This window comes from Rhipicephalus microplus, chromosome 7, assembly GCF_043290135.1.
Source record: "Rhipicephalus microplus isolate Deutch F79 chromosome 7, USDA_Rmic, whole genome shotgun sequence".
NCBI lineage: Eukaryota > Metazoa > Arthropoda > Arachnida > Ixodida > Ixodidae > Rhipicephalus > Rhipicephalus microplus.
Window position 1 is genome coordinate 128,604,866 of NC_134706.1, and position 16,896 is coordinate 128,621,761.

The 16,896-nt window shown below is 47.2% G+C and overlaps 1 protein-coding gene across 1 annotated transcript in view; it reads right to left on the bottom strand.

Moving 5' to 3' along the window:
- Nucleotides 1-12,960: 12,960 nt before the first annotated feature.
- LOC119182255 (cytochrome P450 3A8-like) overlaps nt 12,961-16,896 on the bottom strand; it is a 42,798-nt gene continuing 38,862 nt past the window's right edge. Inside the window, exons 13-14 of the mRNA XM_075868290.1 lie at nt 14,859-15,024; nt 12,961-13,155 (exon numbers count right to left, since the gene is read on the bottom strand). Of these exons, the coding sequence (XP_075724405.1) occupies nt 13,072-13,155; nt 14,859-15,024 (250 nt within the window). The 3' untranslated portion in view covers nt 12,961-13,071. The remainder of the gene's footprint in view (nt 13,156-14,858; nt 15,025-16,896) is intronic.

The window sequence follows — 16,896 nt, forward strand, 5'->3', positions numbered from 1 at the left end:
TGTGCGTTGCCTGACAGACCGGTGCCGCCGCTTGATGACATCGTCGAAACGATCGTGTCAGGCAGGCTCGATTACTGACCTTGACACAGATTGCCTTTGCAGAGGCATTGACGTTCGGTGTGAACTCCCAGGCGTAACGCCACCCCCGCCACCAGTTAATGCGCCGGAAAGACAAGCTGCTTCCACGTGGCTCGGATGTCGGGTGCGGTTGTTCACCAGGTCCCTACAGGTATACCTCCAGGAATATGGGGAGAATGTAGCTCTAGGCTCAGCTCCATGAACACATTCATTTCTTGAGGACGGATCCCAGCTCCACTGGCATGTCACCACAACTTGTCGGCCAGCTTGTCGATAGTCCTGCAACCTCTCAGAAACGGTTCGACAACAGACAACACACGACACAAGCAAGTGCCCTCGGTCACCTGACAGAACAGCAGACAAAGTATAGTACACCATATGCCTAGCTACGTGTGTATCGGAATTTCATTCGCTCTACATGAAGAGGCACATAGGGACACGAGACTTTTAAAATGAGAACTCGAATGTTTACACGTACAACAACGTAATGAAACAGAATATAACATGAAGTTGGCTCCTTGAGATCACTTTGGACGAGAGCGCCCAGCTAAGGCCGTGATGAGGACAAAATTTTGCCCCGCATCGCCAGTGAGATGCCGAAAGGTGGAGAAGGTACTAAGTAAAACGCACGGCTCAATGCGCCTGCATTAGCGTTTAGCTTTCCTTTTTTGTAGCGAACGTCAAAGTTGTTCTGTTGGAGTATCGTGCTCGACCTCAGTATCCGGGAATTTTGAGGTGACATGTTATTCAACCAAGTGAAAGGACAGTAGTCCGTTTCGACCACAAACCTACCTCGAACCGAAGACATAAAAGGCTAGCTTTTGAACGGCGCACACAAGGTGAGCGCATTCCTTTTCAGAGGTACTGTATGCCTCTTCCCTGCAGCTGAGTTTTCGATTTAAATACAAAACTGGCCTTTCGTTACCAGCACTGTCTTCCTGGCACACATAGCTCCCATGCCGCGATCACTCGCATTGCCTCGAATCACAAATCTCTTAGTGAAATCGAGTGCCATGAAAACGGGCTTTTTGCTTAGGGCCTGTTTCAGCTGGCAAAACGCATTCTCCGTTTCTGAGTCCCATACTACTTTAACCGGCTCGGACTTTCGAAGTGCATCAGTTAGAGGGCTGGAAATGCTACAGTAGTTTTCACGTAATGCTGATAGTATCCAGCTAGGCCCAAGACTGCCCTTATCTCAAATTTTGCGGTTGGTCGTGGATAGTTCACGACGGCGCCTACCTTAATTTCTGAAGGTGTACGCCGGCCACGCCCCACAACGTGTCCCAAGTTGGACACTTCGCTGCACCTTAGGTGACATTTAGTAGGTTTCGTGGTAAGACCAGCTTCTTTCAACTGGTTCAGCATGGTGTGTAAATGCTCGACATGTTCTTCCCAGTTGTTTGAAAAGATGGCGACATTGTCAAGATACGGCAGAGTGAACTCAGAGAGGCTTTTAAGAACGCGGTCCATTAAGCCTGAAAAACAAAAGGGCAAATTTTCAATCCAAAGCTCAGCTTAAGTGGACGATACGTTCTCCGCTTTCATGATCTGCTTTTGCACAGGAGAACAACGATACCGCTCGCTACGGATTGGCTCCTCACAAGTTAGAACGATATCGCGTTCAATCACCGTTGTGTTTCCGGGAATGTCCGAAAACACGTCTTCAAACTCGGAAACAATCCTTCTCAGGTCCTCCTTCTGTACTTCACCTAACCTAGACTCTAGGTTGAACTGCTCCAAGATTACCTTCGACCCCCTTTCGATTTTATCACTAAAACTCAAAGTTTCTGCTCCCTCTTTGAATCAATCAAAAGCCAATTTACGACCGCTTGGCGTTGAAGGTATGGTTTAATCAAGTTACTGTGGTAAATTTTGTTCGACCGCATTCCCAATTTCACTTCATATTTGGTATCAGGAAGCTTCGATTTTGCTTTGGCGGGCCCTTCCCAATGAACCTCAAGCTTGTTCTTTTTATACGGCCACAGCAGCATTACCTGACTACCTACTTCAAAGTTGCGCTTCTTCGCCGATTTCTCGTAGTACTCCTTCCACAACACTTGTGCAGCCTTCACGTAGCTTTCCACAAGATCTTCAGTTTCTAGCAAGCTTTTGAAGGAGGTCTAGAACACACGCAACTACATTAGGGTCCTCATCGAATCCCTCTCAGGACTCTGGTAGCATTCGCAATGGTGTTCTCAAACTCCTGCCATTCAGAAGCTCTGCAGGGCTAAAACCAGCGCTCTAATGAGGAGCTGATCTCAAAGCGAACATAGCGGGAACAATACACGCTTCTCAGTCGCAATTGTGCTCGCAGCAAAGAGCTCTCAGTATCCGTTTCAGAACGGAATGCATACGCTCTACCGGATTAGATTGTGGGTGATGGATCGAGCTGTGCACTACTTTTATTCCGCATTTATTTAAAAAGGTAGAGGTAAGGCCACTGGTGAAGACACTACAATTGTCGCATTGGATTTCAGAAGGAAATCCGACGCGTGCAATTATAGATAGAAGTACATTCACGATATGAGGGGAATTGAGCTCCTTAAGTGGTATCGCTTCCGGAAATTTTGTGGCTACACAGAGGGCTGTCAGGTTATACAAACAACCTTCCCTTGACTCTGGCAATGGCCCGACGATATCAATTACTAGGCGCCGAAAAGGTTCCGCGATAATATACAAGCTTCATGGGTGCCTTCCACTTGTCCGAGGCTTTCCCCACTCTCTGACAAGTGTCGCATGAGTGTACAAAGTCTTCGATGTGCTTCCAGCATTTCGGCCAATAAAACTCAAGGGAAACTCTAGCCTTGGTCTTTTTTTATGCCGAGATGCTCTGCCCACGCGTTTTCAATGTGCCAGTTCCAATAGTTGGCGACGATACTTTTGTGTGCACCAAGAGCTGCTCATACTTGCTACTTTGCACTTTGTGTAGCTTCGATACAGGAGCCCTGACAATTCTCAAAAAAGGAAACATTCTTTTTATTTTTCCCTAAATTTACACTTTCCATAAGTATTTTAATCGAGAGGTCCTCACGCTGCTCTCAAATGAGCGTTTATCGATCAATTCTCGGCAGATCACTCCAACTTTCCGCTACAGGCGAGAGCGTTGCACCCCTCTCACTCTGACTCAATGGTGCCATATCGGCTCCTCCGCCTACACAGACCACGCCAGTCGCTTCGGCGACGGGCCACTCGAGTGACTGCTCAAAGGACTCACACGAAGAATTTACTGTTTGATGTTCCGTCGACTCACCACCACAGTCACACCGATCAGCAGCTTTTGCACTTGGTGCTTCACTACATTGAACAAGATCAAGTTCCTACGAAAGCTTCCGCGCTTGCGATCGCATGAGGGCCAAGTACGCTAAGTTGGAGAAGAAACATTGACCCTGCTCTTTGAGAAGCTGCTCTGAGTTATTAGAAAATAGATAAGGAAAACAATCGGGAAGTGCGGCAGACACGGCCGCTTCGGTGCGAAGCTTACCGAACGGGCTCAATGACAACCGTAGCGATTGGTAAGCAAGCACTCTGCTCCTCGGCGACTTGTCTGATCCATGCGCATTCTCCTGTAAATTCATCCGGAGACACCAACAAAGAATAGACAACGTTCGTGGTTGCCGCTGAGTCTGGAAGTGCTCGACACGTTTTCCCATTCACACTAATTTCTTGGACATAGGGCTTTAACAACCGCGTGCACTTTTCCGCATCTCGGATTGTTGCGAAAGCAAACTTTTGCTTTCAGTTTATCGAGATGTGCCCTTCCTTTTTGCAGTTGTAGCAGATTAGCGGCTTCCGTGATTCAAACGCCCGTGTGGTATCAGTGCGTTGTTTAGGAACCTCACTCAATTTCTTCGCTTCCTATTGCCCTTCCCCCACAGTGTCCTTCGTAATAGACGGGTCCTTCCTGAAATTACGGTGCGGAGTGGGTTTCCGTTGACCAGGTTTCTTTGAAAAGCCTTCTTTCCTTTCATCTTTTTCAACGCGCACAGCCCTGCTATGCAACTTTCGGCGGGTATAATACTCCTCAGCTAACTCTGCCACCTTGTTTAGCTGTACTTCACTAAGTTTGTCCTGCAGCCAAAGCTTCACATCCTCCTGGAGCCAGCGGTAGAATTGCTCCAATGCAATGCATTCTACCACTTTATCGCAATCGTGCTAAACACATTCGCCCTTGAGCCATTCAAATAAATTGGCTTTAGGACGAAACACGAAGTCAACGTGTGACTCATTCCCCTTTTAAGCATACCGGAACTTTTGCCAGAAAGCCTCGGGTGACAACTTATAACGTCTCAAGAAGACTTCCTTAATCTCGTCATAGCTCTCAAACGCTTCCCTCGACAAGCACGATATCACGTTGAACACTTTGCCAGGAAGAAGAGCTAACAGGTGCTGTGCCCAAAGAGACCGCTCCAAAGCATTTCGCTCACAGATGTGTTCAAACGTGACTGGATACTTTACCATGTCCACGCCTACTAGGAACTGTGGCAGTTGGTCGCGAACTCTCTGACCGCTGACTTGAACTATCGCAGAAGCTACGCTAGGCGCCTGCAAATACTGGAGGATTGCAAATTCTATTCGTTTCAACTCAAGGCGCTCCTGTCTCTCAACCTACCCACGGCGTTCTCGCATTTCAGCTTCTTCACGTTCGTGACGCCTTTCAGCTTCTTTGCGTTCGCGAACTTTTCGCCTTTCAGTCTCCTCGCGGCGTGCTTTAATATCCGCCAAGGCCTCATTGACTTCCTCAGTTCACACTCCTTTATCCTTTATGATCTCAAGCATCGCATGCTTTCGTTTCGCACGGCCCAAAGTAACGCCAAGTTCGCCACAAATTTCGAGGAGTTCCTTCACTTTAAGGTTCTCCATCGTTCGCATTAGCCTCTTCCTGTTTGGCCCTGGTAATAATCTACTTGCCGTACGCACCATAAGTCTACTAGCAAGACGCACAAGCAATTTTTAACACTGCCGTGTTTACACCTTCCGCATTAACTTTGGTTTCAAAGCGCTTCGACTTTGCTTGACACTATCAAAGCTCACTCTGATGCTTCACACAGCCCTTCTCTAGACTTTTATAACCTGTGCTAGAGTAGTCTGGTGAACTAAGGTGAAAACATCAGGCCCTCACTGCATGGGTGTCGCGGACACCGGCCGGTCCCGCAGCTGCCAACCACTGTTACGAAGGCAAGACGCTAACATGGTCCTGAAAGCACCACTGCTCCAAACTCCGCCGCCAAGGTCACCAGCCGTTTGGTAGCGTGCGTTACTCAGCTCGCGACTGCTTGTGCGCAGAGCTGATAGACGAGCAGACGAGACGACGGTGAGTTAAGGCAAGGTTCATGTATATCGGCCATCTCTGCAGCGGTAGAGGAGGCCGCAAAAGGCCTCCTCTACACAGTGGATGAAGCCCCTATGCAGCACTCCAGGTGCACCAAAAGCCGATGAGGAAGTGCTATCATGGGAAATGCGTACAGCAGCCGTGATGCTTCTGCTGCCATGTAAAGATGAAGAGCCCAGCATGGTGAGAAGCCGCGGCCACTGAGGAAGATGCCCTTCGCTGCCTTCTGGGTTTTCTTCACCATGCATGTGGCTTCCTTGACTTCGGGGAACCAGGACAGCCGATAGTTGTTGCGAAGCCCGAATAGGTCACCGCACTCTCCCGCGGTATTGTGGTGACCTCGATGGTTGGACAGGCCACTCTGGAGCGTCTTTCTTGTCTAAGGTGCACAAGAATTGTCTTCGTTCTGGGCGGAGAGAGAGCCAGACCTACAGATGTGACATGGCCGACTACAGTATTCAGTGGACTTTGTAGGCAAGATCAGACAGTTCTCAAACTCTTGGTGGGGCCTCAGTTTCACAAGGCGACAAGGACACCTAGCGTAGCTTTTGCGATAGTTGAAGCCAGTGGTCAGAGAATTCGCGACCAACTGCCGCTGTTCCTAGGTTGGGCGGCTGCAGGCCGGCCAACGAAATGCTGGCATAACGCAGGAAGCTCTGGCCGAGCCTTTGTCTGGGATGACGGAGCCACCCGTGTACGCTATAAGCCTTCCTGCCAGCTCTTCCTCTATCATAGAGGTAGATGCCTGCTTTAGTGCGCAAATGGGCGAGCGATGCTTGGAGAGCCCTCCCAGACTAGTGTTTATACAAGTGGATTTTCTGTTGGGGGGGAGGGATGGCTGGAGGCACCGGTTTTATAGCTGCTTGATAGATCTGCAGCAGCTCACCCATACGAGATCCTGGTCGACTTTGCAGCTGGGCAAGCTGGAGGCACCCTTCAGGCGCATGGGATAGCCGATCAATGCATAGGAGCCCGCGTTGCTTTAGGAGCAGGGAGAGAGGCCAGACACCCTCCTCTGCCAGGGTGGCTGCGATTTGAGAGGACCACGGCAGGCCAAAGACACAGTGGATGACGCCCCTATGCATCACTCGAGGTGCACCAAAGCCGCCGAGGAAGTGCTATCACGGGCAATGCGTACAGCAGCCATGATGCTTCTGCTGCCATGTAACGACGAAGAGCCCAGGATTGCGAGAAGCCACGGCCACTGAGGAAGATACCCTTCGCTGCCTTCTGGGTTTTCTTCACCATGCATTTGGCTTCCTTGACTGCGGGGGACCAAGACAGCCGATGGTTGTTGCGAAGCCCGAATTAGTCATCGCACTTTCCCACGGTATTGTGATGCCCTCGATGGTTAGACAGGCCACTCTGCTGCGTGTTTTTGTCTGAGGTGCACAAGAATTGTCTTCGTTCTGGGCTGAGAGAGAGCCAGACCTACAGATGTGACATGGCCGACTACAGTATTCAGTGCTCTTTGTAGGCAAGATCGGACAGTTCTCAAACTCCTGGTAGGGCCTCAGTTCCACAAGGCAACGTCGTCAGCGTATATGGAGCATCGGACTGGGTAGCGCTGCCCATAAGAAATGACCGCTAGCAGACGTGCCAATGCGTTGTTGAATAAGAAGGGGCTCAGTACAGAACCCTGTGGAACACTTGTCAATACCGATTGTGGAGAGCCGAGCGCGTGGCCGACTCTCACGCGAAAAAATCGGCCCGACAGAAAGCCCTGCGCAAAGCACAGCATGCAGCTGTTCACGCCCAGGTCTGCTAGTGCGTGCATGACTACCGGGTGTGGCAGGCCATCAAAGGCATTTTGCACGTCCGAGATGAAAGAAGTTTCTAAGATAATAAGACCCTTTCTTTTTCTCCTTCCTATGTTTCTGGAGCGCCTCCTAGAAAGTTCAAAACTTTCACCAGAAAGCAAAGAGTTGCTATGGTGAATATATGTAAATAAAAAATGGAACAAAATGAGTCGTAGAATGAACGGTTACCTTAAATAACGTAAACGGTACAACACAAGAGCAAGTGGGATGTGCGTTACTCAACTGGCAACGTTGTGCCGTTCTATATTTTACACCACTAGCTATGGCGTGTCGCGTCGTACGTCGTAGTTTGTCCAGTTATAACTAGTCCACTTCTCCGATTGTGTTTTATTCGTGCTGTGACAGAGTGAACGCGCTTCATGCTGGATCTTGTGAGTGACCACAAGACATGACGTAGTGAAAGTGATTACTGCCGGCTTGTGCACAAGCAAGAAAAACCACGCGCAGACTGGTACGAACGCTTGACCAACCGCACTGCGATGACGTTTTTTGTTTAAATGTGCCAATTTGGACAATCTTGATGCCAGGTGCGATGATTCTGGTGTGATGCTCGGAACTTTCTGAAAAGTGAGAGTTTTACTAGTGAGGTGTCCAGAATCAGCGGGTTTCGGTTTCTTTATGCCACGTTTTGGTCAACTGGTCAAGCGTGAAATGTTTCTGAAGGTGCGTTGATTACACACTCCAGCTGCTCTGTATACGTGCATAGGCAGAATTATTTGTAACAACAGACATGCCCTAGACGCGGATTAGACGTGCTCCTGGCGTTTCAATAAAAACCGACAAATAAACTCACTGCGCAGATCCACGTCGACGTACGTCGACGGAATTGCACGAAAGCATCCGCGTGAAAAGTTTCATAGCAACACTTCACGGTGCGCTTCATCTAGGATAGCACGAGGTAAGTTGAAGAGAGCAAAACTGTTTCCTGTTATTTCACGGCAACGCAACATAGTCGAAAAACGTGGATGTGGATTCAATGCGCACCGCGAAACAATATCGACATGGCGCCCTCTTAAACGCTCCGCCTCTTCAGTTTATGTCCTGGCTACAATTTTGTCTTCGGTCATGGCGAGACTCCGACAAGAGCCATATGCGTATGCGTACTCGTTTCGAACCTTTTGCATAACAATAAACTACACCACCAGCCATTTGCAACATCACTTGCAAGAAATGCACCAGTTACAGACGCGGATGGCAGAAAAAATTGGCAGCATATCCACGGAATGAATGATGGAGAGTGGGGCGAGGCATTCGTCCGTCCAATCGTACTTGCTTCCGTTCGTCCATGCGTCCATCTGTGTTACGGTCCATGCGTCCATTCACCCGTCCATGCGTGCGTCTGTTCGTGCGTCCGTCCCTGCTTTCGTCCATGCATCCGCCCCTGCGTCCGTTCATGCGTCCATCCATGCATCTGTCGGATTGTTCGTTCGTCCATCTATTCGACACTCCAAGTACCACCATCTCGCGTGTTTTCATCATATATTACTCAAACAGCAGCACGGCCATCCAACGGACATTCCAAGGACTGAACGAGAGGTGGCACAGGCACACTTTCTTAGGGCTTGCGCTTCGGTTCTACTTCCCACGTTTAACCACCTCGAGTTTATGGTAAATACTAGTTCACTGTAGTCATGGCACTGCGGCCCAACGCTCGCTAAACCTTTCTAAAACCAAAGAGGTTACGCCCAGCGAGTATAACGTAGCAACCTTTTCCTGTCAGATAGTGCTCAATGCTCATGCCAATGGCTGCTAAGGGGAAATGAGAGAAAGTAAATTCGGCTTTTACTTTCTTATGGCTTGCGCTTCGTATCTACTTCCCACCTTTAGGCACCTCGAGTTCATGGTGTATACTACTTCATTGTATTCATGGCACCGCGGCTAAACGCTCGCTAAACTTTTCTAATACTAAGGAGGTTACACCCAGCGAGTATAACGTAGCAACCCTTTCTGGTCAGATAGTTCTCAATGTACATGCCAATGACTGCTAACGGGAATCGCAGCGTGCGCGTTAACTAAAAGCCGAATGCTGCTGTCTCTCATTCCCCATTAGCAGCCATTGGCATGTACATTGAGCACTATTTCTTATTGTTCAACAAGGCACGGAAGAAATCTCTTACCAGCACCACCTTGGAGGTAAAAATGTTATACTTGTTACACACTACAACGGCTACAAAGGACATACGGGTTCGGCTTTAAGGAGCTTCGCCCCTAAATAGGAGGGGCAAACGAGAGAGTGAGGAGGACGGCGCGAGAATAATGAGTGACGCTACCTTGAAAACTTGTTACATCAGGAGTCTATAGGCTCCGAAACCTCGGTAAGGAAGCAGTGTTTGGAGTTTCGGAAGGCGTAATCCTCTCCCACGCCATATAATGGGGGTCGTATCTACGCTGGGTGAGCGTAGAGGCAGCCATGTCGCCTCGGAAAGCCGGTTTCACGCTGCCAGACATCGGCGTCGCTGTTTCGCTGAATGGCGTCTCCAACGTAGTCGGGTGACAATCAGCCGTAAAGTTGCTGAAAACCGGCCCACCTGAATTATGCTTGTATCCACGTGTTGCCAGTGAGTTGCCGTAGCGAACGATGCTGGTCTTGACGAGGTACAGTGAACTTGCCCGTGGTTCAAGCCGAAAATCAATGGAGTCAAAGTTCAGCACGGCCTACACCATGGCGCGCAGGCAGCCCCCCCCCCCCCCCCCCCCCTGAAACAATGGAGCCTATGGAATATTGTTGACATGGTTACCATCAACTTCTTCGGAAAACTAGACATGCCTCCAAGACACACTTCCTAATGATATCTGGGTTCACGGTAACGTTGTGAGACCACGATATGATTACTAGAGATGCCGTAGTGGAGGGCTCTGGAAATTTTAACCACCTGGAGTTTCTTAACGCGCACCGAGGTAATTGGGCCTCAAGCATTTTCGCCTACAAAGGAAAAGGTAGCGATATCTTCCCGAAGGGAACCCTGAGGGGATGTGAAGCCGCAGCGTTGCTTCGCTCGGGTTGCGTCACGGGTTCAACCGCGCTAGTACGGGAAGCAAAACACTAATTTGGGCTAGTTGGTTGCAGTTCATTATGAAAGATAGAAGTGGGGAGCAGTACGTAACATCGACTGGAGCATAGACAAACAACACAAGCGCACACTCGCAACCGAAAGTTTATGGAAGGTGAAACACATATATAGCTTACAAAAATTGTCAAATGATGCAAGTTTTCTCGCCTAAAAAACTAGAAAGCTAACGCTATTCCGCAAAAATTCGTAAAAATATCATCAAGGCGCATGTGCCCAAACAGAAAAGACAAAAAAATATACACAAGCGGCTGAATTAACCAAAAAATAGTAGCGCAGTTTTTACCATATAAGTGTTTTTTCTCTGAAATGGCAATGAAGGGGTGGCTAACACTTGTTTCGCCGCACTTCCTAATGTGGAATGATTCGATTAATTCGCGGGTGGTTTTATCGCTATGCTTTTATAGGACAGTAGCATCCACAAAAAAGTGTCAAATTTTCCATAAAACCAAAGCGATAAAACCACCCGCGAATTGATGGATTCATTCCGCAATAATTAAAACTTTGCCACATGAGCGTTAACTAAAAGCGAACTGTGGGTGTGTGCCCAAGCGGAGTCTTCTGTCTCTGACTGCTCATTAGCAGCGATTGCCATGTTCCAGTAGTGAACATCGTTCTATCGCTACGTGCTTTGCGCCTACTCAGGTTTATCTTCAGGGAAATGCCGCGATGAGTCCCAACGTCAACGTCGCCACTAGTGTCAATGTTAAAGCCTGCTGCTTTCTGCACATTGTTATATTTAGCGGCAGATGGTGCAAAGTTTTCGCTTAGGTGCTTGTCGCTCGTTTGTACTGCGTCAGTTGTCTCTGGTTGCATAATGCGGCTCGCATGACACTGGCATTCAAGAAACAGGTGCGCCAGGGTATTCGGTGCACTGCATAGCGGGCTATGTACCCATGTTTCGTTGTGTACAGATGGTGAATGAGTGTTCTATGAGTGTATCTGATGCTCTAGAGAAGTCTGAATACATGATTCCTGCTTTCTTATGGTTCTGGACATGGTGGAGGGCACACCCGTTGCTCCAGTCGGTAATGTATAGGAGTAGCGACGAATATGTTTTCAGTATACCTTCGTCTCTTCAGCCGCGGGTCGAGTATCCTGTGGGCCGCGAGTTGCCCGGCTGACGTGCTTGCGGTGCCCTTCGATTACCAGTATACTCTCGCAACCTGGCACTCGTATACCGCATGTGTATAAGATTCGTGGGCTTCGCCACTTCAAGATCACATAAAACGAAATTTGAAGGCATTGGCAGCATGACCTTCAATGCTAGTCGCTAAAAGGGTTTGCAACCGTTTCTTATAAAAAAATAACAAACTGAGCAAGTGGCGAATAGTGACTGGCCACTGACAACGTTTGTGTGCTGGTATTTAATATTCCTCTCTGCAATACTTTGTCGTCCATTCATGAATATTTTTTTGCACTCCATCACACCCCTTACACACATTAAGATTACAGGGCAAGCAGCTTTCAAAATAAATGCCTAAAATAAGGTGTCACCACCAATTTGAGTCTGCGGGTATTCCTCTGTGACCAATGAAGTTATTTAGGCATTCAACATCACCCCCCCCACACACACACACACAAAGATGACAGTCTTAGCCAAGCATCGATTAGTTCAGGCAATTTCTTAGTGTAATTTTTTAAAAATATGCTGCGACTGATCGTCATTGTAGCACGTGGTACGCTATCATGTATAAAAATAATGTCCTTTCCACGAAATAAACTGATCGCGAGGCCAGCGGTGTCCTTTCATTCCTTCTGTGCTTGCCTCCGCGCGCTGCTTCATAAGTAAACAAACTATCACCAACTAGCCGAACCATCAAAGTTACTGATCCTCTACAAACATATAAAAATATTGTTGCCCAGCAGTGTCTGATGACAAGGCTATACAAATGGGCACATGAATGGACACTAGCTCACTTCGTTCCTGGATGTCTATAAAAGCTATAGTTCACTGAACACAAGAGTTCACCAATTGTAAATACACAAGCAAAATGTCCGTAAAGAACACAGAAGTTTGCCACGATGCTGTCACAGCAAATTATTAATTATAGGTCACTGGTTATGTGCCGTAATGTAATTGGAAAAGCTATGCTTATAGAAAAAAAACTGCTGCCAAAATACGAAACACATATCTGGATAAACTACCTGTTTTTAAATTACTCCTCTCTCACTCTGTCTCTCTTGTTTCCTTACCGTGACATAAGTGACATTAGGTCCATGCACAGGAGTTATGTGAAATGCTTGCACAGATTTGTGACGCTGCTTAAAGAATCAAATGACAGTAGCAGGTCACTCGATAAGACGGATGCTTAGGCTTAATGATGATTTCAAATCAACGTATTTCCACAGCGCAAGAAAACGAGTTGTTATAGCGTAACTACAAAAGGAAGACACATGGAGAAGAAGTCAATAATTTTTCTTGTGCTTGTGTCTTCCTTCTGTAGTTACCCAGAAACTACTCGTCTTCTCGCGCTGTGCAAATTTGTTGACTTCAGGTCACGGGGGATAACAATAACAACAGCAGTGATGCCTTGCCTCGTTTCTTCACAGCGTAAGTGCAATCTAAAAAAAATTGAACATTTCACGACTGTGCGCAGCTATTGCATTCAGAGCAAGCAGATGCTTCCGCGAGTCGACGATATGATTGACAGCTTACAAAATGTTATGACACAAAGAGTTTTATTATACATAGACTGAGTAATATGTTGGAGAAACACTCGTGTAGCAGAATAAAGTCAAATAATGCTGTTAGTTTTGGATAAAAAAAGCGTTATTAGATAACTTTTTTGATCTTGAGCCAGATGCCATCCTTAGGCTTCGCGAATATGAAAGTAGACTCTAGCTTCAAGTCTTTCTCCTGAAACATTAAACGATGGGCAGATTTAGCAAAACATTCTGTTGTACGACTTGGTTCATGACAATGGGAAAAAAGTAGCACGAAAAGGACAGGAAAAACATGAGAACACCATGTACTGGCACTAAATTCAGCCTTGTGTTTTCGTGTAGCGCTTGCGTGGTTTTGAAGAGTGAAAACTTGATAATGAAACTAGGTCGTTGAAAGCGGGTGCAGATAGGAAAGACGCCCAACTTCTAATTGAGTCTGATAAGCATAAAACACTTCCATAATTATAACTACGCATGTGCAAGAACTGAGGAAAAAAAACACGTATGCACCCGATCCAGCGTGCCTCTTGGAAACGTGCTGAGCAAAATGAAATACGAAATTTTTAAGGAGAAGATTCGATCCTAACACATTTTACGTTGGGAAGTGAAGTAAACCTGAATGTGGACACTTGAGCATGCCTTGTTTTTTTCGGCGATGACGTACGTAGATTGATGATGGATTTGTGGGGTTTAACGTCCCAAAACCACCATATGATTATGAGAGACGCCGTAACGGAGGGCTCCGGAAATTTTGACCACCTGGGGTTCTTTAACGTGCACTCAAATCTGATCACACGGGCCTACGACATTTCCGCCTCCATCGAAAATGCAGCCACCGCAGCCGGGATTTGAACCCGCAACCTGCGGGTCAGCAGCCGAGTACCTTAGCCACTAGACCACCGCGGCGGGGCGACGTACGCAGACTAAAACGAAGAAATCTGTGAACGTATCACGCTGATGTCTTCAGGTGCATTGATGCCATCTGCCTTAAGTGTCTCCGTCTTCAGCCTTCCTCTGACGTTGCTAATCTTCTTGGCACCCGAGAAGAAAGCAGAGCACCAGCAGTGGCTTGGCCCTTTAGCATTATGGTATTTTTTTGTGTAACTGTGGGGTAGATGACTGCCCAAGTTTTCTCTGTACCTGAATGCTTTCAAACTATACCTATGGATATCGGGCTTCCACTGCCAAATAAAGAAACAAGGATTCATCAGCAGGCTAGAAGGTTTATGAACACTGTGACAAAACAGTGCTGCGTCCTGCATGCTTGCTGACACTGGGCCGTGTTTTTCGCTGTTCAGTCACAATGTTCAAGTCAGGGCGTTTGTTATTCCTGCAAAACTGCAGTGCAAAAATAAAGAGCCACAAAAAGAACACACAAATAAAACGATTAATTTCGGAATTGGAATTTCGGAAAATTTGATAACGATTAGTTTATATTGGCACTGAGATGAAAAAAAAAATTAACATTAAAATCGCACAATTGCCCATGCTTTCTTGCTGGGGCTTCATGCTAACATGTTTAAATTGAATATAGGTGAATGTAAAACTGGGTGTGTGGGTAAACATGCTAGTGATTTAGAAACACCGCAAGTGCACAATAGGAGACATAAGGGAGCTCTCTTTTGCTGACTCAAATTCATTTGCGTTGCTAATAACTATTAAGTGTGATAGACAAAATTATTGTTTTGGTCATTTACCGCCTCAAGTTAACTTGCGTCACTAATAACAATTAGGGGGGATTGGCAAAATGAATGTTTGGTTACGGATAAAACCACCGAAGCTGAAAAGTCTCGCTTCTGTATGAATGCATACTTGAATTATGATTGATGGAGACGAAATCTACACTTGGGGTTCTTTGAAATGCTGAAAACATTATTCAGGAAAAAGCGCACAAACCTTAATGTGACGTTCATCCAGAAGAAGCTTGTATTTTGCCAATAATTTCGCCATAGTTAGTTTCATCTCCAGCTGGGCAAATCTCATGCCGACGCAGTTGCGGGGGCCCTGACCGAAAGGCTGGTACACCACGGGATCAACAAGGCCTTTATTTTGTGGGCTGAATCTGCAAGACAAGTTGGAATAAAGAAGTAAGATCATGATGGCTGACGTTGATGATGATTGAAACAGAATCGTCATCAGCCTGATTAGGGCTTCTGCCGAGAAAATAAAACATCGTATATAATTCTGCAACTGAGCCAGCCGTGTGCTTGCTACGGCAATATTGCCACCACGAGCTCATTGGCCGACCCAAGGCTCTGCCTCCCCCTCGCACACTTGCCTTCTCGTGGAGCCTTGTCTTCTCTTTGGCTCAACGCAGATCGAGGACCAGGCAACAAATCACAAAAAGAAAAGATGGGAGATCCCTTGTACAGTGGGAATCGATGATATGCGAAGCACAAATGAGAAATATTGATATGTCAGCACAACGTTACGAAGTGGAGGTAAATGATGCCATACATGACTTCCGTGTCATGAATAGCATGTTTGGATGTGTCTTTTACCTTCGTCATCTAGTCACGTCACGTAATACCAAATGTAGTCTATGTGGAGCTAGTGAAGCGGCCGCGAGCACGCTATGTGCGTGGTATGCTGTCATGTTCTCACATGCCACGCGTGTCAGTATTATCATGTTTGCACCAGTCATATATTTCGTCATTTATTGCCGTCACGTAACGCCAAATTTGGTATGTGTGAAGCTAGCAAAACGGCCACGAGTGTATCATAAAGGGCACGATGTACTCTAATGTAGCGTTGACGCGCGCGCACGCTGGGCACAGCGACGCTACGTTAGGGAAACGCGAGCACTCTATATTCTGGCGCCAGGTACGACCAGCGTCCGTTGGTGCGGCCCGATGGAAACCGGCACGAAATGCGACAGACAGGCTGCTTTTCGTGCCGATGCGTTACCCCGACAACACTGCGTCTCCCGTTTTTTGCGACGGAGGGACGCTGGACGCGCTGAAACGCGCATGCGTCAAAGCAACGCAGCGTGGCGGGCGCCTGCGAGTACATGGCAGGACCGACGCCTGGCATGGCAACGCAGGCGTGCCGGCGCACCACGTCACGTCGAAATGTATTGGCTCCTTGATGGTAGCGTGTAGTCATGTTCTCACATGACACGCATCTCATGATTATCATGTTTGCACCAGTCACATATCTTCATCATCCATTGGCGTCACGTAATACCAAATTTGGCATATGTGAAGCTAGTGAAACGGCCCCGAGTGCATCATGAGTGTGAAATGTAGTCGTGTTGTTGCATGACACGCATGACGTGATTATGATGTTTGGATGTGTCATTTACCTATGTCGTCCGTTCGCATCGCGTCATACCAAGTTTGGTACATATGAAGCTAGCAGAACGGCCGCAAGCGCATCATGAGCATAGCATGTAGTCATGTTGTTACATGAAACGCATCTCATGTTTACCCTGTCTACACCAGTATCATACTTTCGTCATCCATTGACGTACCGTAATACAAAATTTGGTAAAAGTGACGCTAGCGGAACGACCTCCAGCGCATCATGAGCGTGGCATGTAGTCATGTTGTTACATGACACGCATGTAATAATTATCATATTTGCACCATTCAAATACCTTCGTCATCCATTCACGTACCGTAATACCAAATTTGGTATATATGACGCTAGCGAAACGGCCATGAGCGCATCATGAGCATGGCATGTAGGCACGTTGTTTCATGACTCGTATGTCTTTATTTTCATGTTAGGGTCAGTCGCTTGTGTTCGCCATGCAATCATGTCTTACCATACCAGTTTTGCAACTTGCCATGTGAACGAAACCATCACAAGAGCTGCAGGACCATGAAATGTAAATCATGACATTCATGACATACATGCCATAATTTTCATGTTGTGACTTGTCAAATACGTTCTTCGTACAGCCATGTTGTGCCATATCAAGTTTGGTATC